We start from the raw sequence: 23,961 nt of genomic DNA, 5'->3' as shown, positions 1-23,961 counted from the left end.
CTGCAGCCCTTCCCCGTGTAATTGGAGCCTTCAGGTCACACAGGGCCCCTATTCCTAACAGCCTCACGCCCGTTTCTGTCCTGGGGTGACCAGCCTCCATCGCCTTTCTCCCCACTCTTGGCCGGTTCTGGCTTAGATCCCAGGCCAGCCAAGGTCTTAGGTCCTGGCCTTCACCTTAGGGGGAACAGGGTGACTGCAGGCCACAAAAAGGTGAGGAGACAAGAGCAAGAGTCCCCAGGAGCAAGGGAAGCGCCGACACCCCACAACAGCCAGGCGCTCCTCTCTTGCAACACGGCGGGTTGGTCCTCACAACGGAAGCTCCTTTCAGTTTCGGTTTCCATTTCTGATGTCAGACTCAACCCGGACTTCCCAGAGCCCCAGCCCAGCCTGACTCCTCCTGAGCCTGCCTTCCCAGCTGAGCGTCCTTAAGTGGGTCGGTGGGGTGGGGTGGGGGTGCTCTGCTGCAAGGAGCTTGGAATTCTGGGAAAGGAGAGGTCTGGACACCTGATTGGGCTGCCCAGGAAGGGGGCGGGGTTGGAGGTCAAAGGTCCTGAACTCCGTGCCATTCCAGAATGGAGCTACGACCCTACCAGTGGGAAGTCATTGAACCTGCCCTGGAAGGCAAGAATATCATTATATGGCTGCCCACGGGTGCTGGGAAGACCCGGGCAGCTGCCTATGTGGCCAAGAGGCACCTAGAGAGAGTGGACGGAGCCAAGGTGGTGGTACTGGTTAACAGGGTGAGTGGTCTGCCCTTCCCACGGCAGGGTCTCAGCAACTCAGGTGGCCCTTGGTCTCCCCTCCATCCTCCGGAGCTGCCGTCTCACCTCGGTCCAGGACGCATCCGTGTCCTCGCCGTCCGGCCTCAACCTCGTATCTTCACCCCAGGTGCATCTGGTCAGCCAGCACGCTGAGGAGTTCAGCCGCATGTTGGATGGACACTGGTCCATGACAACCCTTAGTGGGGACATGGGGCTCCGAGCTGGCTTTGGTCACTTAGCTCGAAGCCATGACCTGCTCATCTGCACAGCGGAGCTGCTCCATCTGGCGCTGAGCAGCCCCGAGGAGGAGGAGCACGTGGAGCTCACAGGTGAGGTCCGGGCCCAGGGGAAAGGGTGAACCCCTAGCCGGAGCTCTTGTGGGAACGAGGGGCTCCCCTGCACCGAAGCCACATACATCCAGACGAGGGAAAAGATCTGGCTGTGGGGCAGAGCTCTTGGGCAAGCCATCCGCAGCTGAGCCACTGTCTCATCTGTCAATTAGAGACAAGTCGTCCTTGTCTGACCGTTTGTCGGGAGCCCAGCTGCAAGTTGGGAAGGGAAGAGGGTGTTCTGGATGAAACAGAAGTGAAGGGAGGAAGAAGGGCTGGGGAAGCAAGGCTTCAAAGCCTTCTGTCCTGTGCCCCCAGACTTCTCCTTGATCGTGGTGGACGAGTGCCACCACACACACAAGGACACCATCTACAACGTCATCCTGAGCCAGTACCTCAAGCACAAACTGCACATGGTGAGACCTCTTCCCCAGGTGCTGGGTCTCACAGCCTCGCCCGGCACTGGCGGGGCCTCCAAGCTCCAAGGAGCCATTGACCACGTCCTACAGGTTAGCTGAACCCCTTGGGCCCACCCACCACCAGGGACCTCCCTGACTGCCCTCCCACCTCTCCATCCATCCCCACCAGACCCTCGAACTGGACCCAGCCTCCAGTGACTTCTTGGAGCTTACATCTCTGATTGACTAAGGTGACTCACATAGCTTTAGCTCCTGTCGGCTGAAACCTCTGTTCCCATGCCATTCCCTTCACTTGTACTGCTGCCATTCTGGCCTGTTCCTGAACATTTTGGGCTTTTTTTTTTTTTTTTTTTTTTTTATTTGCACATGTGGAAGCAAGGGACGTGCCAGGGTCTCTTGCCACTGCAGATGAACTTTATTTATTTTTTAAACTTTTTATTTTTTTATAATTAGCAACTTCCATGATTGTAAAAAATATCCCATAGTAATTCCCTCCCTCTCCCCACGTTCCCCTTTGAAACTCCACTCTCCATCATATCCCCTCCCCCTCTCAATCAGTCTCTCTTTTATTTTGATGTCATGATCTTTTCCTCCTATTATGATGGTCTCATGTAGGTGGTGTCAGGCACTGTGAGGTCATGGATATCCAGGCCATTTTGTGTCTGGAGGAGCACGTTGTAAGGAGTCCTACCCTTCCTTTGCCTCTTACATTCTTTTCGCCGCCTCTTCCGCAATGGACCCTGAGCCTTGGAAGGTGTGGTAGAGATACTGCAATTGTACTTTATTTTTTCAATTGGTTTTTCAAGATAGTCTCACTGTAGCCCAGGCTGCCCTAGACCTCACTCTTGTAGTCCAGGCTGGCTTTAGGCTTGGGGCAATCCTCCTACCTCAGCCCCCTAAGTGCTGAGATAAAAGATGTGCACCATCACACCAGGCATGGCACCAGTTTTTGCGTCTGGCTTTACCTGGGTGTTGGGGAATTGAACCTGGACTGGCAGGCTTTGCACACATTCACCTTTAACTGCTGGCCATCTGTCTCCCCAGCCTGGGCTTTGCTTTGCTTTGTTTTGCTTTTGTTTTTTTTTCGAGGTAGGGTCTCACTCTAGCCCAGGCTGACCTGGAATACACTCTGTAGTCTCAGGGTAGCCTTGAACTCACGGCGATCCTCCTACCTCTGCCTGGGATTAAAGACGTGTGCTACCACGCCCGGCCGTGGGTTTATTCTTACTCAAGAGGTTTGCACTTAATATTCCTTTTGCCAGGAATGCCTTCCCCTTGAACTGATGCCATCTGGTTCCTTCCAGACACTCCCCTCACAGTCCTCCCTCACCATCCCTACCGCTCTGTGCCACATCATTAGAGCTCATTCATACTGCCTGATGTTTTCTCTTTCTGTATTCTTTGTTGCTGCTCTTTGTTAGTTTGTATGTTCGTTTGTTTGTTTGGAGTGAGAGTCTGACTCTAGCCCAGGCTGGCCTCGAACTCACAGTGATCCTCCTACCTCTGCCTCCCAAGTGCTGGGATTAAAGGCACATGCCACGCCTCTCAACTCTCATTCTGTATTCTTTGCTAACTTACTAATCATCTCTCCAACTTCAACATAAGTTCCTAGTGCTTATAATATTAGAACTCAGAGAACGACAAAGTACATATTTAAAAAGATATTTATTTGAGAGAGGTAAGTAGAGAGAAAGAGAAAGAGAGAAATTGGATGCATCAGGGCCTCCAGCCACTGCAGACAAACTCCGGATGCATGTGACATCTTGTGCATCTGGCTTTACATGGGTACTAGGAAATTGAGCTCAGGTCCTTAGGCTTTGCAGGCAAGCCCCTTAACCTCTGAGCCCTCTCTCCAGTGCCAACATACATATTTGTTGAAGGACTGAATCCCTGTTTCCAATTGCCCTGCCTCAGTTTCTCCTATCCTTATCTGGCACCCATCCTCCCTAAGGTCCTACCCATTGTTCCCCTAGAACTTTCCCCTTTTCAGCGAAGTCTCTGTTGCCCTCAGCTCTGTGCCAACCTGGACACATGGCGCATCATGTCATCTGAGAAATACCGGCCCCAGTTGCTGGAGCACATCCCAAAGCCTTGTAAGCAGTATGACCTCTGCCAAAGGCGTAGCCAGGTATGTGGGGAGGGCCATGGGCAGGTGTGGGTCTGGTGTGGAGTTGGGGAAACGGAGGCATGGGCCCCAACTTCACCCTCGCTAGCTCTGTCATGTCAGGCCTCTTACGCTTCTGCCTCGGTGCCTCCACCTCACCTTCGCGGGCATGGGGGCACACACAACCCAAGCCCACAGGATTGGCTCACATGGTCCTGCGGGCCTCTGCCAAAGCCCCTGGGTGCTCTTGCAAGCCATGAAGCTGGTACACTTGACGCTGAAAGCTGTACCAAGTTTCTCTCCTTGGGTAGTGACACTGGCTGGTGGCTGTAATGATGACAGGGCTGGGTTCTAGAACCTGGTCCCTGTCTCCCAACTGGGTCACTTCACATCCTGCCTGGCTTTCCTCTGGCATTCTCAAGCAAAAGGGTGGGAGGACCTGTTAGGTGTGCGGGAATCCCCTCTCCCTTCTTCCTCTTCTTGCCTAGGACCCTTTTGGAGATTTACTAAAGAAGCTCATGAGCCAAATCCATCAACACCACGAGCTGCAGGAAATGAGCCAGCACTTCGGGACGCAGACGTACGAGCAGCACGTGGTGGAGCTGAGCAAGGCTGGTGAGAGGGGCCACCTGGGCAGAGGACAGTGTCGCTTGTGGCTGCCTGGGTGGAACCCGTGGAGGTGAAGCTCATCCACTGTGGGGGGAGGGGGCGGGGGGAGGCCTATGTGGGTGAAGCTTAGTCTGAGTGGGAGGGAAGGAGCCCCACCTCCCTACCCTTGACCCGGCACCCTCTGCACGCAGCGGCGGAGGCCGGCCTGCAGCAGCGCCGTGTGTGCGCCCTGCACCTCAGGCGCTACAATGATGCCCTGCTTATCCACGACACCGTCCGTGCAAGGGACGCTCTGGACATGCTGCAGGATTTCTACGAGAAGGAGCACGCCACTAAAACCCAGATCCTGCGCGCGGAGCGCTGGCTACTGGAGCTGTTCAATGGTGAGGCACTGTGCAGACAGAACTGCCTGAGGGCTCAAGGCCCGCTTCCAGCCGGAGGTGCCAGCCAGAGTCCAGGGACTCTGCTTTCCTAACCCACATCCAAGGCTGCTGCCATGTTTTCTCACATGGGATGTTTGACACTGTTAGTTGTACAAACAAATTCAGGTTATTGACAGATTGTGTGGATATGTGCTTCGGTTTTTGGTTTTTCGAAGTAGGGTCACATTTTAGCTCAGGTTTGATCTAGAATTAATTATGTAGACTCAGGGTGGCCTCGAACTCATGGTGATCGTCCTACCTCTGCCTCCCGAGTGCTGGGATTAAAGGCATGTGCCACCATGACTGGCTTATTTATTTATTTTGAGGTAGGGTCTCATTCAAACCCAGGCTAACCTAGAACTCACTCTGTAGTTTCAGGCTGGCCTCAAACTCACAATGATCCTCCTACCTCTGCTTCCCGAGTGCTGGGACTAATGGCCCGTGCCACCATGCCTCACTTGACCTTTTATAAACCACTTAGGTGGTGTGGTCCCCAAATCTGATGTGTGTGGTTCCTGTAAGCTGGAAAAGTGAGGCTGAAAGTCAGAGGGTGAAATTTAAGGCTGGAAACCTCAGCACAGACTGGAATCGAGAGACCACAGGTGGGGCTGGAGAGATGGCTCTGTGGTTAAGGTGCTTGCCTGAAAAGCCCAAGGACCCGGGTTCAAATCCCCAGTACCCATGTAAAACCAAATGCATAAAGTGGCACATGTGTCTGGAGTTCATTTGCAGTGGCTAGAGGGCCTGGTATGCCCATTCATCCTGTCTCTCTCTGTGTCAAATAATTAATTAAAATAGAGAGAGACCAAAGGTCATAATACTTCCTGGTAGCAGAGTTCAGCATGAAAAGTTCAAGGGTCATTCTGGTAGCAGGATTGAGAAGGGGTGCTGATCCAAGGCATAAGGCAGAAGGATGTTATACTGAACACCTGTGTAAGGCTGGTCTTGCGAGTGGGCATGTCAGATGTGTCCTCAGGTGTGCTCTTGGGAGGTTTCTTGGGGAATGACCAGGTGTCCTTCCCTCCTATCCCCTTAGAGTCTGTGATACTCCTAAAATCCTGTCTCTATGAGCACTTCCCCCCCCCGCCCCCCCCCATGCCCTGTCCACACCCAAACCTCAGTGCCAGGCCTCTACCTCTGTTTCGGGGCTGTCCTCAGCTCACAGAAATAAGCTGGCCCGCCTGGCTGCTCATGGCCCGGAGAACCCAAAGCTGGAGAAACTACCAGGGATTCTGCTGAAACAGTTCCAGAGCTCCAACCAGCCCCGGGGCATCATCTTCACGCGCACCCGCCAGAGTGCTCACTCCCTCCTGCAATGGCTCCAGCAGCAGCCTGGCCTGCGGGCCGCAAACGTCAGAGCCCAGCTGCTGATTGGGGCCAGAAGCACCAGCCAGAGCGTCCACATGACCCAGGTGTGGGGTTTGGGGAAGGCTGCAAGGGCTTGGCGGGGGTGGGGAGGATGTCCATTGGCTGGAAAGGCCAACAGAGTGAAGGTGGGGAAAGAGAGGCCCTGAAGAGAAGACAACTGAATATCCCCACCTTAAGGCCGAGAGCTGAGCTGGGGCAAATACTGAGATCCTCTGTGTTGAGGGCTCTTCCCAGTCTGTGGATCCCTGGGGACCAAAGGGTAGGGTCTGAGGGCATGTGGGGAAGAAGGTAGGTGAGGGGCTTAAGAGAGGGGTTAAAAGCACTTGTTTGTAAAGTCTAATGGCCCAGGTTCGATTCCCCAGTACTCACGTAAATCCAGATGCACAATTGCAATGGCAGGAGACCCTGGTGTACTTATTCTCTCTTTCTCCCCCTCTTTCTCTCTCTCTTCCTCTCTCTCAAGTAAATATTTTTAAAAAAGAGCCGGGCATGGTGGCGCATGCCTTTAATCCCAGCACTTGGGAGGCAGTGATAGGAGGATCACCATGAGTTTGAGGCCACTCTGAGACTACATAGTGAATTCCAGGTCAGCCTGAGCCAGAGTGAGACCCCACCTCAAAAAAACAATAAATAAAAAAGAAGGTGGAGGCTGGAGAGCTTGCTCAGTGGTTTAGGCACTTGCCTGCAAAGCCTAACAACCGAGGTTTGATTACCCAGTACTCACATAAAGCCAGATGCACAAAGTGGTGCATGTGTCTGGAATGAGTTTGTAGTGGCTAGAGGCCCTGGTATACCTATTACCCCCCCCCACACACACACACACACCTCACTTGCAAATGAAATGAACTTGAAAATGAATGAAAAGTTTTAAAAAGAGAGAGGGTGGATGATATAGTTCTTGAGGGCAGAGGATCAGGGGCCTGGGGTCCCCTATGGGAGAAAAATAGATCCAAGGAGTTCCCAAGGTAGAAGGGCAGGGATCCTTAGGAGTCCCTAGGGGAGCTAGGAACTCAAGGTCACCTGGGAAGAAGGACCCTGTGGGTACCTGGGAACAGAGGTGAAACTCTAGGTTTGTAAAGAATTGGACCTGCCAGCCTCTTTCTCCTCCCTCTACCTTTCAACAGAAAGAACAGCAGGAAGTGATCCGGGAGTTCCGGGTTGGCACCCTGAACCTCCTAGTGGCCACCAGCGTGGCAGAGGAGGGACTGGACATCGCCCAATGCAATGTGATAGTACGCTACGGGCTTCTGACCAATGAAATCTCCATGGTCCAGGTATGCCCAAGCCCACCCCCCCCCCCAGCCCCCTCAGCCTACGATGGGCCTGGAAGGATCGTAGGTGGACTGGCGGGGTCTTGCTGTTGTCACCTTCCTCAGGCCCGGGGCCGCGCGCGCTCGGGGCAGAGCGTGTACTCCTTTGTGGCGACAGAGGGCAGTCGGGAGCTTCGGCGGGAGCTGACCAATGAGGCTCTGGAGGCTCTGATGGAGGAGGCCGTGGCAACTGTGCAGAAGATGGACCCAGCCCAGTACCAGGCTAAGGTCCGCCTGCAGCCTGTGAAGGAGGGGCGGGACTCTGAGATCAACCACACAGCCTCTCCCAGGGCCCCCTCCAGGCTCACCTGGGCAAGTCAGGACAGAGGCTGGGGGTGGCCTTCAGGGTAGACAGTAGTTAGTCTCCCCATGGCCACCAGGACAGGGTTTTCCCCAGATGTTGTCTTTCTCCTTGCCACAAGACACTGTGTGTGTGTGTGTGTGTGTGTTTGTGTGTGGTGGGGAAGGGCCCTTCTGGAACCAGGCAGAGGGGAAACAAAGACGCAGGCACAAAATGAGGCCAGAACCTGGATGTGTGTGTCTCTGAGGTAGGGTCACCATCATCTAGCCTTGTCCAAGGTTATCTTGTTTCCTCCTGGCCTCCCAGCACAATTAGTAATGATGGCCTATGATAGAATTTTTTTAAAAAAAAAGCCAGATGTGGTGGTGTTGCAGTCAGGTTCACATTGCTGGCAGAAATCACCCAACCAAGAGTAGTTTTTCTGAGGTGGGGGGAGGGTTTATTTTGGCTTACAGACTCAAGGGAAAGCTCCATCATGGCAATGTGCCCAACACTGGCATGGGGAAACTGGCCATAATACCCATAAGCCCGTCCCAACAATACGCTCCCTCTGGAAGGCTTTAATTTCCAATTGCCATCATCTGGGGAGCCTGGCATTCAGAATACCTAAGTTTATGAGGGACACCTGAATCAAACCACCACAGGTGGGCATGCCTTTAATCCAAGCACTTGGGATGCTAAGATAAGAGGATCACTGAGTTCAAGGACAGCTTCAAGCTACAGAGTGAGTTCCAGGTAAGCCTGGACTGGAGTGAGACCCTGCTTCAAAATGACAAAACATAGGTGGGCGTAGTGGCTCACACCTTTAATCCCAGCACTCAGGAGGCCAAGGTAGGAGGATTGTGGTGAATCTGAGGTCAACCTGAGACTACATAGTGAATTCCAGATTAATATGGGCCAGAGAGAGATCCTACCTCAAACAAACAAAAATGACAAAACACATTTCCCCCCCACAGAGGCTGTTTGGCACGTTTATGACCCCACAGTGGATTCTGATAATCCCACTGAGGATGCGTCTGCACGAGAGGGAATATGAAAGTATATAACCTGAGGGGAATCTGACCATTGCATTCATACAGTAAAGTTCACATATAACTTTTAAAAATATTTTATTATTTATCTATTTGACAGAGAAAGATGGGGAGAGAGAGATAAAGAATATGAATGGGTGCACCAGGGCCTCCAGCCACTGTAAACAAACTCTAGACACGTTTCCCCTTGTGCATCTGGTGTATGTGAGTCCTGGGGAATCGAACCTAGGTCCTTTGGCTTTGCAGGCAAATGCCTTAACTACTAAGCCATCCCTCCAGCCCCAGAAGTAAGTTTGAAAAAGACAAAACAGGGCTGGAAATATGGTTTAGTAGTTAAAGGTGCTTGCTTGCAAAGCCTGACAGTCTGGGTTCGATTCCCCAGTACCCACATAAAGCCAGATGCGCAAGTTCTTTTTCAGTGGCACTAGTCCTTGGTGCGTCTATTTTCTACGCATCCCTCCACCCCAATCCCACTCTCTGCAAATAAAATATTTTCAAAAGGACAAAACAAAAATCCTGGATACAAATAACCAAAGGTGTTTGGGAGCCCTGGGAGCTTTCCTGGGCTCAGGTCTTGGGGCTCAGCCTTACCCAGATTTCCCTTCTTACCCCAGATCCAGGACCTGCAGCAGGAAGCCCTGATCAAGCGGGCGCTGCGCACCGCCCAGCGGGAAAGTCGGCAGCAGCAGTTCCTGGCCGAGGAAGTGCAGCTCCTCTGCGTCAACTGCATGGTGGCCGTGGGCTATGGGAGCGACCTGAGGAAGGTGGAGGGCACCCACCACGTCAACGTGAACCCCAACTTTTCGTGAGGCGCTCTCTCATTCAGACGTTGCTTTGAGGGTGTGCGAGGCTAAAGAGTATGGTAACAAGCACCGGTTTTGCATTTTCTCAGTGGTCTTGGTTAGGTGGGGTTTTAGCCCCAGCCTCATTCTGCCAGCGAGGAGATAGAGCTCGCGGAGACTCTGGCTGCCCCTCCCAGAGACACTTTCATTTATCTATTTATTTCGCTTCTTGTCTCACAACTTTAATAGAATATCCTAACTCTTCTGTACAAATTGAAAGCACCATGTTCAGCCACAAGTGTGCCATCAGGTAAGGCTGAGCGCACTCTACGTGCCTGTCACAGAGGGCATGGCTGTTGCCGACCGTCAGGGACCACAGCCATGCCCTCCGAAACGCCACGTGCCAGCCACCAACTGGTCCAAGGGCTTTGAGACAAGATGAGTGAGGGCTCCAGGAGCTGGCATGCACACTGCAAGCTGAGAAGCTGTTCTGCAGGCCAGCAAGCCCTCATGGGAGGAGGACTTCAGCCTCCTGGCTGTGACCCCCACACCCCCCAAAGGCAACACATAGTCCTGGGATTAAAGGCGTTGTGCCAACATGCCTGACTTTGATAGATTTTTGCCATGTACGTTCAAGACAGAAACATAAGCCAGAAACATAAGCTCATGGCAGGAAGTAGCAGTTTCTTCCACACAGGCCTTGCCCCACTGCATGTCACATCCTCCTGGTCAAGGAACCAACATGGTCACAGAGACACTTTTTATAATTGAGCAAGAAGTAGAATTCAGGGTGCGACATGCTAAGTAGCCACCTACTGGCTACCCGAGAGACTGAGGCCAGGAGTTCAAGGCAATGCAATAAGACACCATCTCAAAAGAAAACAACTGGGCATGGAGGTGCATGCCTGTCATCCCAGGTGGAGGTAGGAGGATCAGGAGTTCGAGGTTATCCTCAGCTTCATAGAGTTCAAGGCTATTCTTTGCAGCATTAGACCTTGACTTGAAAAAAGAAGAAAGCTGATTCTCTCTGAGCACACCTCAGTCCTGCCTCCTGAAGGAAAGCCCTCCTCCAGCCTCTGCCCTCTGCACAGTAACAATTAGGTGCCTGTGGTGTTTCAGGTCATTTCAACTGGGCAAGGAAGGAGGAGGGTGTAGTCTGAACATGGGAAGATGAGGCTGTCAGGGCCGAGGGAGCACAGCTGCCCCAAAGGAGGGGCAGAAGTAACAGATGAGGGTTGAAGAGAGTGCAGCCCCCCATGGAGCATGTTAAAGACCAGGCCCTGGAGATGGGAATCTTGAATGCATTCTGAGCCAGGGGAACGTCAGGGCAGATGTGTGTGTTTCTAGGCCACTCTGGCAGGTGGTGGGAGATGGAGGCAGGAGATCTGTAGGAGACCTGAAATCACTCGTGCTGATCATATAGAGGCCTGAGCATGGGCAATGCGAGGACTGGACTTCCAGGGGTGGGACGCTGTGCCTACAGACAGACAAGAAGGCCCAAAGCCCTGGCAGGGGCTCAGTCCATTGGAGGGTATGAATGCGGGATGAAGGGCCCACAAGAGAGCTCTGTCCTCTCTACCCCCCCCCCCGCCCACTTCAGGATCTACTACAATGTCGCCCAGGAACCTGTGGCTATCAACAGGGTCTTCAAGGACTGGAGGCCTGGAGGCGCCATTAGCTGCAGGAACTGTGGGGAGGTAAGTGATTGGACATATCCCACACCCCAAAAGCCCTCAGCCCTAGATGTCAGGGACCCTCAGCCTCGGGATGGAGGCCCAGTTCTGCCCTCAGGGAGTCCTCACCTGAAGTGGAAGCTAGGCTCACCCCAGGAGCACCCCGTCTGCACTCCCTTGTCTCAGGACACCTCCAGTGTGATGAGGTGCTAACATTTAGCTTCAGGCCTGGTACTCTCCGAAGCCCAGCCTGAGGACAAGAGACCCAGGCTGAAGGCCCTTTCTCCCGCCTCCAGATGTGGGGTCTGCAGATGATTCACAAGTCAATGAACCTGCCGGTGCTCAAGGTCCGCAGCATGCTGCTGGAGACTCCGCATGGGCGAATCCAGGCTAAAAAGTGGTCCCGAGTACCCTTCCCAGTGCCTGACTTCAGCATCCTCCAGCACTGTACTCAGAACCTGGCTGACCTCTCCCTGGACTAACCATTTGTGGCTGCAGTACTTGGACAGGGCTGCAGGTGGCAGTAGAGTCCACCGCAGCCTTCATTTTCACTGGGGCACCCCTGGGTCATGGTGGAAGTCACCTTTCACCCCATTCCAGATAATCTCACGCACACCGGGTGGAGTTAGGACACGGAGGCAGGAGGATTTGTGTACTGCACTAGGGCTCAGAACATCCCACCCCTGCCAAGGCCACTTCTGGTTTTTGGGACTCCTCATAAATAAAGAAGTATTAAAATAAGGTAACAAATGTATGTTTTTGTTGTTGTTGTTGTTGTTTTGAGGTAGGGTCTCACTCTAGCCCAGGCTGACCTGGAATTCACTGTGTAGTCTCAGGGTGGCCTTGAACTCACGGCAAACGGCGATCCTCCTACCTCTGCCTCTTGAGTCCTGGGATTAAAGGCGTTGTGCCACCACACCTGACTTGGATAGCTTTTTGCCATGTACGCTCCTCTGTGCTCAACACAGAAACATAAGCCAGGCGTGATGGTACATGCCTTTAATTCCAGCACTCCAGAGGCAGAGGTAGGAGGTTCGAGGCCACCCTGAGACTACACAGTGAATTCTGGGTTAGTCTGGGCTTGAGTGAGACCCTGCCTGGGGGCAGGGAGAGGGAGAAAGATGGGAAGGTAGCCGTCACCATCACAATGTCCCTATTCCCACTGTAACCCTTTACTTTTATCCTCCCCACACACTGACCTACTTGGCAGTGATTGTTTTCATTTTTGGTTTACAGAAGTAGGGTCTCACTGTAGCCCAGGCTGACCTGGAACTCACTCTGTAGCCTAAGCTGGCTTTGTACTCATGATTTGCCTACCTCAGCCTCCTGAGTGCTGAGAGTAAAGGTGTATGCCACCATTCCTAGCCTTGGCAATTATTTAAATCTTGGGTTGCCTTTTTATTTTTTTTTAATTTTTATTTATTTTATTTATTTAAGAAAGAGAAAATGAGCATGCCCGGGCCTTCAGCCACTGCAGATTCCAGACACACGTGCCACCTTACACATCTGGCTTACATGGGTCCTGGAGGATTGAACCTGGGTCCTTTGGTTTTGCAGGCAAAAGTTTAACCACTCAGCCATCTCTCCAGCCCTTGGATTGCCTTTTTTAATAAAAATTATTTGTAGCTGGATTTGGTTTTGCAGGCAAGTTTAACCACTCAGCCATCTCTCCAACCCTTGGATTGCCTTAAAAAAAAAAAAAAATTTGTAGAGGATTGCTGTGAGTGTAAGGCCACACTGAGACTACATAATGAATTCCAGGTCAGCCTGGGCTAGAGCAAGAACCTACCTTGGGAAGAAAAAAAAAATTTTTTTGAGAGAGAGGGGATATTTAAAGGCATGCAGTACATTGTGCATCTGGCTTTATGTGAGCACTGGCCAGTAGGCTTTGCAAGCAAGCACCTTTAACTGTTAAGCCATCTCCCCAGTACTTGGCAATAATTTTTATTTATTTTTTATTTGAGGTAGGGTCTCACTCTAGCCCAGGTCGGCCTGGAATTCACTGTAGTTTCAGACTGGCCTTGAATCACAGTGATGCTCCTACCTCTACCTCCAGAGTGCTGGGATTAAAGGTGTGCACCACCACGCCCAGCATGTAATCCTTTTTAATGTTAAAATATTCTTCGTGGGGCTGAGGCTGCATCTTAGTTGGCAGAGTGTCTGCCTAGCATGCACAATGTCTGGATTTGTTCCCCAGCACCACATAAACTGGACTTAGTGATGCCGTCTATAATCCCAGCATTTGGAAGGTATAGGCAGGAGGATCAGAAGTGCAAGATCATCCTTAACTAGTTTAAGATCAGCCTGTGCTACTGAGACCTTTTCTCACATAAGTGGTCTCAGAGCACCACCAGGCTACATTTGTGGGGCCAAGGCCAAGGCTTGCCAACAGAGAGCTTCCTAGCACGAAACAGTCACTGGGTTCAAACCCCACATGTGGTGGGGGGGGAAAGCCTTGGGCTGGAGAGATGGCTTAGTGGTTAAGGTGTTTGCCTGCAAAGCCAAAAGACCCAGGTTCAATTCTCCAGGACCCACATAAGCCAGATGCACAAAATGGTATATGCATCTGGAGTTCATTTGCAGTGGCTAGAGGCCCTGGCATGCCCATTCTCTCTAACCCTCTATTTATATGCATCTCTCTCTCTCTCTCAAATAATAAAAATATTAAAAAGGCTGGAGGGATGGCTTAGCAGTTAAGGTGTTTGCCTGCAAAGCCAAAGCATCCCTGCTCCACTCTCCAGGACCCACGTTAGCCAGATGCACAAGGGGGCGCATGTGTCTGGAATTCGTTTGCGGTGACTGGAGGCCCTGGCGCACACATTCTTTCCCTTTCTCTCTCAAATAAATAAAAATATATTTAAAAGGCTTCAATTTGAGGCCCCTCAAGAATGTGCGACCATCCTGATCCCTCTATCCCATGACAAGTTCCAACCCTCATGTCCCTTCTCCACCACTCCTTGGCCCCAGGTGGCTTCCCGCGTGCTGGGGAGAATCACATCCAGCACTTGAGGGGTGGGATCAATAGATGCAGAACTGAATTACAAAAGCCTCTTTTTTTTTTTTTTTTTTTTTTTTGCTCTCATTTTAATAGAGAGGCAAGATCTAGGTTGATTCTTCAGGGAAAGGGCTATTTCTGTAGTAAGTGGCCCAGCAGGCAGGAGTGACCTTCGTAGGAGGAGGGAGGGTAGGACACAGATGTGACTTAAGGATTACAGTTCTTCCTGCCATCCAGCCTCTTTCCCTCCTGCTTCATCCTTGGTCCTAATCTGAGTAGACAGAGTTTCATTCACTCTCTCTCTCTTTTCTCTCTGTTTGGATTGAGGGCTGAGATTTCGGGTCCATCCTCGTGCATCCGTCCTTGCCCAGAGTAAAGCTCTTGTCCAGGGCTCTCTCTTTCTCTTTGACCCCAGCTCCAGGAATCCCTCTTTCCCTCCCTCCTGGGCCTCTTCTGCCTGTCCATTCCCCACTGTGCCCTGAGTCATTGTTCCCCCTGCCAACAACGTGCCTTTTACAGGTCAATAAAATTAGCAAGTAGGGGCAGGGGGGGGCAGGGGCACAGGTGCTAAGCCCATGGCCTTGGATGTGGCTGGACTCATGGAGAGGGCGGACGCCCATCATTCCAGGGCTGGACAGTGACAGCTGAGGGGACCTGCTTGGTTGCTGGGGGAGGGGCTGTGTTGGATGGGCTGATGATAAAGATGACCCAAGGCTCCTAATGCCCCTCTAGTGGCCCAAGTTCCTACACAGCTGACCCGTGGATGGGGGGCTTGCTCTTTAGAAGAGGTGCCCTGTCCCTACCCACAGGAATTCTGCAAGAGCCTCCTGGAGCCTCGGAGGAGAGCGCTGGCAGGGAGGGGTGTCTGCGCCCCCTGCTGCTTACAAGGGGTCTCCCGTGGAGCCCTGCTCACACGCATCTGGCCCGAAGGAGGGGTTTGCTGAGGTCTTGGGGAACCTAGGTGTCCTAAGCCCCCGCCCTCAGCAAACCAGAGCTCCGGGGCGGGGGAAGGGGCTCATGCCTGTTATCACAGCGCTCAGTAGTTGAGGCCGGACAACTATTAACAGTCCGAGAGACCAGCCTGGGCTACAGAGTGCTACCCAGTCTCAAAACTCAAAAAAAAAAAAAAAAAAAAAGCAGCCAGGGGCTGGAGAGATGGCGTAGCGGTTAAGCGCTTCCCTGTGAAGCCTAAGGACCCCGGTTCAAGGCTCCATTCCCCATTCCCCAGGACCCGCGTTAGCCAGATGCACAAGGGGGCGCACGCGTCTGGAGTTCGTTTAGCAGTGGCTGGAAGTCCTGGCGCGCCCATTCTCTCCCTCTCTCTCTCTCTCTCTCTCTCTGCCTCTTTCTCTCTCTGTCACTCTCAAATAAATAAATAAAATGAACAAAAAAATTTTTTTATAATGCAGCCTGGTGTGGCAGCACACGCCTTTCATCCCAGCACTCTGGGGGCAGAGTCAGGAGGATTGGCGTAAATTCGAGGCCACCCTGAGACTACATGGTGAGAGAGGTCTCAGCAGCGCAAGGCACTCGCTTGCAAAGTCTGACAGTCCAGGTTTGATTTCCCAGAAGCCACATAAAGAGACAAATTCCTCTGGAGTTTGTTTGCATCATCATGTTTTGGTGTGAAAATTCTCTCTCTCTAAAAAAAAAAAAAAAAATATATATATATATATATATATATATATATATATATATATATATATATATATATATATATATATTAAAAAGCAGAGGCGAAAGCCGGGGGTGGTGGCACACGCCTTTAATCCCAGCACACGGGAAGCAGAGGTAGGAGGATCGCCGTGAGTTCGAGGCTACCCTGAGACTACATAGTGAATTCCAGGTCAGCCTGGACTAGAGTGAGACCCTACCTTGAAAAACCAAAATAAATAAATAAATAAAAAGCAGAGAGGAGACAGAGAGATGCATGCCTGTAATCCTAGCACTTGGGAGGTGGAGGCAGGAGCATCAGGAGTTCCAGGCGATCCTCTTGCTACATAGTGAGTTTGAGGCCCGCCTGACTCCATGAGACCCGGTCTCAGAAAAAAAGAAAACAGAGAAGGAAGGGAGGAGAGAAAGAGAGGAAAAAAAAAAAAAAAGCAGAGCTCCCAGAGGTACCGACGCTCTCCACGGCTCGCAAGCGCAAGCCTGCCCACTCCTCAGCAGGGCAGCGCTGGGGTGCGCCTTTCCACCCCGCCCCTCAGCCACGCCCCCTCGAGTCCCCGCCCCCGCCAGCTCGGAGCCGTGGCGCTGCGAGCCCCGGGCGGGAGCAGGTGGCCTTGGTGGGCTCCGTCTCAGCCTGGCAGGTAAGACGACAACTCGGGCTGGTCCATGCTGGGGATGCTAAGGCAGCCCTTTATTCCTGTTCCCTGGCCTCAACTCAAGCTTAAGGAGACCACCCCCCCACCCCAACCAAAAGGACATCCTTGTCTGGGCTCTGTGAGAGGACATTGGGCATCTGTTGGGTGCCAACTAAACTCCGAGGAAGCTGGAGGGTCCTGGCTGGCTCTCTGTGATGCTGCGGAGGTCGGAGGGCTGTGAAGCCCCTGTTGGGCAGTAGACACTGCAGCGATCCCAAGGAGAGCAGGTGAGGGGGGGGGGCTCCCCCTGAGGAGCGTCCTTGATCCGGATTACCCAGACAGAGCAGCATCTGTCTCTGTGGTCTGGCCCGCGGGGGATCTGAATGACTTCTGTTCTGGGGACAAGGGAGGTAAGAGCCCCTGGCATGCTGAGCGCGGCCTGGCGTTTTCTGGTAACCCCGGGACACCTGCATCACGGACACCTGGACAAGCAGATGGCTCTGTAACCAGAGAGCCTGGGATCTGCAGGTCTCTTCGGTGCATTTCCCCCAAGCTAGACTGGGGAGATGATCGCATGCATGGGCCGCAGGTGCAGCATGAGTTGCATATGCCCCTCAGGTGGGATTTGGGCTTTAAGAAGGGGTCATCCCTCCCAAGGACTTCAGGGAAGGCTTCCTGGAGGAGGAGGGTGAGGAAGGGCAGGAGGAGGAAGAGGTCTGGGCTCTGCTGGGCTGCGATGCTGAGTGCTCTGGGACACGAAGGAGAGAGGCAGCTTGGGACCTTGGTAATGGGGTAAAACAGGTAGCCCTGGACTCTAGGGACGGAGGGAAGTCAGGGTGTTACCAGCTTGTTCCAGGGACCCTCCAGGGACCACCAGGAACCTGTGTACAGACGTGGAGGAGGAGAGAAGCCTCCGTACTTGTCAGGAAGTTCTTGCTCGTAAATAACCTTTCCTGAGACACTTTCTTGCTTCTGAGACAACGTGCTGGACTGGCAGGAGGGGATTTGGAGTTCATTAGATTTGAGTCCTATCACCTCTGTGTAGTTGGGCAAATTCCTTAAACTCTGAGTTCAGTTGGCGTCCTCACCTATAAGACAGAGGTAATAGTAGAACCAGCCTCATAGAGCAGCTGTGGGGTTAAATGAAAACATTTGCGTACGGCGCTTAGCACCGTGCCTGGTGAGGGCTCAACAAATCTAAGTGTCCCCTCACGGGTAGGACAGCAAAGCCCATCTGCAGGGGGTAGAAGATTTTATTTTTTTAAGCTTGGCAAGAGACAAAGGGAGAGAGAGAGAAATGCTCTTCACCCCTGTCCCCCACCAGCCCCAGCCCCCTGCTGGTCTCTGATCCCTGGGTGTCCCAGGGCCCCTCACGCCCTCCTGGCTTAGTCACCCTATTTGTGCCCTTTCATACCCAGGGCTTAGGGAGTGGCAGGGGTCCCCTTGGACCTAGATGGCACAGGCCCTGGCTTGGACAGCTAGCCTAACAAAAAATGCCCAGTTGGCGTTATTTATCTCCCCCTTCCACCCCACCTCCAGAAATCCACAAATTGGGGTGACGCCACACTGAATTTTTCCAGATTAATTCATAATCCAAGTGAGTGAAAAGTCCTTTCTGGGAACTGCCCGAGCTGCCCTCTAGCAGAGGAAGAGTTTGGGGCCCTGGACCGAGTTCTAGAGGCCGCCAGGGAAGGCTGTGTCCAACAGCACCCTTAAACCTGGGCAAGGGAGGTAGTGCTTGTGCCCTGGACTGGGCACCTTCAAGGACTCCACTCTGCCCACCTCCTGCCAGGTGGGGAGTGAGCAGGGACAAGCAGATAAGTGTCAGGACCACACTTGCTGCAGGGTGGGGTGGTGCACACCTGTCACCCCAACACTCCAGAGGCTGAAGCAGGAGGACTGTCAGGAGTTCAAGACCTCCCTAGGTGATAGAGAAAGTTTAAGTCCAGTTTGGGCAACTTTGCAACCAAGATCTTGTCACAAATAAAAAAAAAAAATTTTAAGTAAAAAAAAAAAAAAAGCTGGGCCATGGTGCTGCACACCTTTAATCCCAGCACTCAGGAGGCAGAGGTAGGAGGATCACCATGAGTTCAAGGCCACCCTGAGACTCCATAGTGAATTCCAGGTCAGCCTGGGCTAGAAGTCTGGGGGTATAGCTCAGCGGTTGAACACTTACCTAGCCTGCCTGAGGACCAGGCTTTAATCCCACTATTCCCCCCCACACACCCCGGCCCAGGTAGGATCTCACTCTAGCTCAGGCTGACCTGGAATTCACTACGTGGTCTCAGGGTGGTCTCGAATGCATAGTGATCCTCCTACCTCTGCCTCCCGATTGCTGGGATTAAAGGCGTGTGCCACCACGCCCAGTCCCACGATTTTTTTTAAGCCATACTTCCCATACCTATGACTCTAGAGGGTTAAGCTAGATGTTCACCAACTGGCTCCCAGCCAGCCATGACAGGCTGTCTCTGCTCTGTTCCCCTGGGGGGGAGGGTGGCGTGCTATGAGTGCACCCTTAGGCTTGAGGGATGCACATCTAAAGACCAGCTGTTTGCAAGGAGGTGTGGTTGGAATTAGGCCAAGGCTGTGTCTCTCCCCACATGTACGTATGGGAGGATCTTGCAGTACAAAAAGGACCTGGCAGGCTGGAAAGATGGTTTAGCGGTTACGGCATTTGTCTGCAAAGCCAAAGGACCCAGGTTCGGTTCCCTAGGACCCATGTAAGCCAGATGCACATGGTGGTGCACGTGTGTCTGCGGTTCAAGGCTACCCTGAGACTACATAGTGAATTCCAGGTCAGCTTGAGCTACAGCCAGACCCTACCTGGATAGACAAACAAAGAAAAAAGAAAGAAAAGAAAAAAACTAAACTTGGGCCCACTGACTTAGAGTTTGAAGGTGAAATGAAGAGTGTCACTTGTCACCAATAAGCAGCCCTCCTACCCGCCTTGGGCTTCCTGACCTCATTCTCTATCCCAAAATTGGAGCAATTTTTTAAAAATGTCCTATGACACATGAGTGGGAAGGGCTGAGGAGGGGACACTGCTTCTCTCCCAAGTGTGGCCAACACGCAGTTCTCGCTGCTCCCTCCTGAGGAGCCAGGACAAGCTAGGAAGAGGGGCGGCAGCAGGAAGGAGGTAAGATGGGTTAGAGGCAGCCCGGGCTGGACCCTCCCCGGCCCTCAGGGGAAGCTGCACTCCCACCCAGGGAGGGGCTATACGCCTGTAATGCAGGGTCTCCACGAGTTTAGATGTTGGGATCCGGACAGGGATCTGCTGGTTAGGTGGCGGGGGTCATCCCCAGTGGAAGTGAATGGCATGTTGGTCTCAGCCGCAGCTGAGTGCTCTGTGGCACCTGGACACACCATCTGTTCAGAAGAGAGAGGCATACTGCCCCTTTTGTGGCTGTCTCTGCTCATTCATGATTCTGAGTGGGCTGTTTGGGGATCAAGTTGCCAATTTGGCCTCATTAGCTCTGCAAGGATCTTTTTTTTTTTTTTTTTTTGGTTTCTCAAGGCAGGGTCTCACTCTAGGCCAGGCTGACCTGGAATTCACTATGTATTCTCAGGGTGGCCTTGAACTCGGTGATCCTCCTACCTCTGCCTCCCGAGTGCTGGGATTAAAGGCGTGTGCCACCACGCCCGGCTTCTGCAAGGTTCTTGATGGAACTATTATACCCACAACTATACACACACACTCACCCAGGCGGATGTGCCCACTCTCCCGGCTCCTAGATGTCTCCTGAGCGCCGCTTTGGTACCATATCCATGTCCCTTATGGAAGCTCTTGCACACTCACCCTGACCCGCAGTGTGTCACCCATGCCCTCCCCACACTCACAGCCTCTTCACCCTCATCAGTGCCTTTTCATTCACCTCGGGTGACCCACCAGCTCCAGTGGCCAAGGACTGGCTTACGTGATGGTGGCTGGGGGCCAGGTGCCCGCTGCGCCTCAGTGGTGGGGACAGGAGGCGTGTGCTGCCTTCCTGGGACGCTCCCAAGACCTGCGGACTTAGCGCTCAGCCTCTGGGCTCCCAGCTCCCAGAGTCTCCCAGGAGGGTTGGGAGGTCTGGAGTCCGCTTGTCCTTGTGTGGCTCTTGGGAGCCTCTTTCTTCCTCAGTATGTGAGTGTGTCTGTCTGTGGCCCCCTTCTGTCTGTCTGTCTCAGCTCTCCCAGTCTTTTTCTATGGGTGTCTTTCCTCTTCCTTTCTCTTTCTCTCCCCTTCCCTTCCCTTTTCTTTCCCTCTCTCTCTCTCTCTCTCTCTTTATTTATTTATTTATTTTGGTTTTTCAAGGTACGGTCTCACTCTAGCCCAGGCTGACCTGGAATTCACTATGTAGTCTCAGGGTGGCCTTGAACTCACAGCGATCCTCCTACCTCTGCCTCCCGAGTGCTGGGATTAAAGGCGTGCACCACCATGCCCAGATCCCTTCTCTTTTCTTCCTTCCTCTTCTCTCATTCTTTTTCTTTTATTTTCAGGCAAGATTTCACGCTGTAGCCCAGGCCGGCCTGGAACTTACTATGCATAGCCCAAGTTGGCTTTAAATGTAGCAGTTCTATTGCCTCAGCTTCCCTAAGTACTGGGATTGCGGGCATGAGCCTCCAGCTTGGCTCTGTGTCTCTTTCTCCTAACTCCCTCTGTCTCTGCCTCTCAGCCTGTGTCTCTTGGACAAGCTAGGGAGGGTGGCATAGCCAAGGGTCAGTGGGTCACCAAAGGTTGGCAAGGAATCTTGCTGGGGTGGGGGGTCTGCTCACTTCTGGGTCACTCCTCCTCCTCCTGGCAAATGGGCATGAGGGGTATTCAGGGTCCTTTCCTTGGTCAAGAAGTCAGTCTGGTTAATGAAGTGATCTTCAGTGACAAGGGCCAGAGCCATATGCTTGGGAGCAGAGCTGGGGGTTCCGTGTGAGGGTGGGTAGTCTCGTCTGATTGACCTTGAGCCCAGGGCAGGGCGGGGACTTGGAACTTCCCTCAAACTATGACCCAGAGCAAGGCTGAATGAACACTTTTCTCTTTCCTGGAAGCAGCCAAGCTCAACCTACCCCAGGTTCAGCTTCCTGCTCCAAACCACCACTGGGCCCCCACCCTGCTCTGGCCTTTCCACCACTGTGGCTGGCTGCCTCGGGGCCTCTATTTAAACAGTCCCCCTTCCCCTCTGCTGGCCATGCCACAGCCATGGCTGCTGCACAGGCCTTGCTGTGTTGGCTGCTGTTTATTTGCCTAAGGGTTCTGTTCCTTGGGTGGAGTGAGCGCTGACTCCACGGACCCTCTCCACACGCAGCATGCCCACAGCGAGGCTCGGCCTGCCCCACCACCCTTCCCGCTGCCTCCCTGCGTTCCCAGCTCCTGACTTCCCCACCCTCCTGCTAGAGCCCTGCTGACACTTTCCATTTATTTATTTTATTTATTTGACAGAGAGAGAAAGAGAGAGAGAGAGAGAGAGAGAGAGAGGAAGTGGCAGATATAGGGGAAGAGAGAGAGAGAATGGACACGCCAGGGCTTTCAGCAACTGCAAACGAACTCCAGATGCACGCACCACATATGCATGTGGCTTACGTGGGTCCTGGAGAATTGACCTGGTCGCTTATGCTTGGTAGGCAAGTGCCTTACCTGCTAAGTCATCTCTCCAGCCCCTCCTGCCCCCCACTGACTCTTTTTTTTTTATTTTCTTTTTATTTCTATTTATTTATTTGAAAATGACAGAAAGAGGCAGATAGAGAGAGAATGGGCGCGCCAGGGCCTCTGGCCACTGCAAACAAACTCCAGATGCATGAACCCCTTTGTGCATCTGGCTAACGTGGGTCCTGGAGAATGAAGCCTCGAACCGGGGTCCTTAGGCTTCACAGACAAGTGCTTAACCACCAAGCCATCTCTCCAGACCCCCTGCTGACTCTTAACACGATCCAGTCCTATCTACATTGAGAGCTCTGGAGTGGGTGCTAGAAGAAGGTGTTGGCAGCTGGAATCATTGGGGTTTCTCTCTCTGTGTCTCTCTCTCTCTCTCTGTGGTATATGCATGCATGCATGTGTACATACGGTCATGTGTGTATGCACACATGTGTGTATACAGGTACATGTGTTTGTGCATGTGTGCAGAGGACTGAGGTCAATATTGGGTGTCTTCCTCAATCACTCTACACCTTACTTTGTTTTATTTTATTGGTTTTTGTTTGTTTGTTTGTTTTTCAAGGTAGGGTCTCACTCTGGCTCAGGCTAACCTGGAATAGTTCACTATGTAGTCTCAGGGTGGCCTCAAACTCACACTGATCCTCCTACCTCTGCCTCCCAAGTGCTAGGATTAAAGGTGTGCGCCACCACACCTGGCCTCCCACCTTATTTTATTTATTTATTTAAGAGGAGATAGAGACACACAGAGAGAATGGGCATGCGAGGGCCTCTAGCCACTGCAAACAAACTCCACATGCATGCACCACCTTGTGCGTTTGGCTTTAAGTAGGTACTAAGGAATCAAATGTGGGTCCTTTGGCTTTAACCTCTAAGCCATCTCTCCAGCCCCCCACCTATTTTTTAACTTCCTTTTTTTAAAAAAAAATTATTTATTTATTTATTTGAGAGCGACAGACACAGAGAGAAAGACAGATAGAGGGAGAGAGAGAGAATGGGCACGCCAGGGCTTCCAGCCTCTGCAAACAAACTCCAGACGTGTGCGCCCCCTTGTGCATCTGGCTAACGTAGGACCTGGGGAACCGAGCCTCGAACCGGGGTCCTTAGGTTTCACAGGCAAGTGCTTAACCGCTAAGCCATCTCTCCAGCCCTTAACTTCCTTTTTTTTAATTTTTTTTTTAAATTTTTTATTTATTTATTTGAGAGCGATAGACACAGAGAGAAAGACAGAGGGAGAAAGAGAATGGGCACGCCAGGGCTTCCAGCCTCTGCAAACAAACTCCAGACGCGTGCGCCCCCTTGTGCATCTGGCTAACGTGGGACCTGGGGAACTGAGCCTCGAACCGGGGTCCTTAGGCTTCACAGGCAAACGCTTAACTGCTAAGCCATCTCTCCAGCCCCTTAACTTCCTTTTTAATGACAACTTCCATAATTATAAACAATAAACTATAAGTCCTTCCCCTCCCCCACTTTCCTCTTCACAAATCCACTCTCTATCATATTCCCTCCCCCTCTCAATTAGTCTCTTTTATTTTTTTATTTTTTAAATATTTATTTATTTATTTATTTGAGAGAGGGAAAGAGGCAGAGTGAGAGAGAGAAAGAGAATGGGCACACCCAGGGCCTCCAGCTACTGCAAAGGAACTCCAGATTCATGCGCCCCCTTGTGCATCTGGCTGATGTGGGTCCTGGGGAATTGAACCAAGGTCCTTTGGCTTCGCAGGCAACCACCTTAACCGCTAAGCCATCTCTCCAGCCCAGTCTCTCTTATTTTGATGTCATCATCTTTTTCTCCTATTATGAGGGTCCTGTGTAGGTAGTACCAAGCCATTTTGTATCTGTAAGAATGCATTGTGAGAAGCCCTACCCTTCCTTTGGCTCTTACATTTTTTTCTACCACCTCTTCTGCAATGGACCATGAGCCTTGGGAGGTG

At 52.3% G+C, this 23,961-nt stretch overlaps 2 protein-coding genes across 3 annotated transcripts in view; both read left to right on the top strand.

Annotated features, from left to right (window-relative positions):
* Positions 1–525: 525 nt before the first annotated feature.
* On the top strand, positions 526–11,850 carry Dhx58 (DExH-box helicase 58). 2 transcript variants are annotated; one of them, XM_004655376.2, is made up of 12 exons: positions 526–740; positions 889–1,090; positions 1,409–1,599; positions 3,521–3,637; positions 4,102–4,228; positions 4,414–4,605; positions 5,803–6,056; positions 7,137–7,286; positions 7,389–7,550; positions 9,269–9,459; positions 11,037–11,133; positions 11,406–11,850. In XM_004655376.2, exons 1-12 carry the CDS (start codon positions 573–575, stop codon positions 11,589–11,591), a joined length of 2,037 nt encoding a protein of 678 aa, XP_004655433.1. In that variant the 5' UTR covers positions 526–572; the 3' UTR covers positions 11,592–11,850. The 2 variants fall into 2 exon arrangements, 1 of the variants encoding a protein (XP_004655433.1); XR_006638927.1 differs by having other exon boundaries at positions 9,269–9,516; positions 11,406–11,422.
* A 4,543-nt stretch (positions 11,851–16,393) lies between these two features.
* Znf385c (zinc finger protein 385C) overlaps positions 16,394–23,961 on the top strand; it is a 72,606-nt gene continuing 65,038 nt past the window's right edge. The window contains exon 1 of the mRNA XM_045158525.1: positions 16,394–16,413. The gene's annotated coding sequence lies outside the window, so the exon portion shown is untranslated. The remainder of the gene's footprint in view (positions 16,414–23,961) is intronic.

The sequence above is a fragment of the Jaculus jaculus genome, chromosome 9 (assembly GCF_020740685.1).
Source record: "Jaculus jaculus isolate mJacJac1 chromosome 9, mJacJac1.mat.Y.cur, whole genome shotgun sequence".
Classification (NCBI taxonomy): Eukaryota; Metazoa; Chordata; class Mammalia; order Rodentia; family Dipodidae; genus Jaculus; species Jaculus jaculus.
Note: the sequence above shows the minus strand (reverse complement) of the source record. Positions and strands in the feature narration are given on the sequence as shown.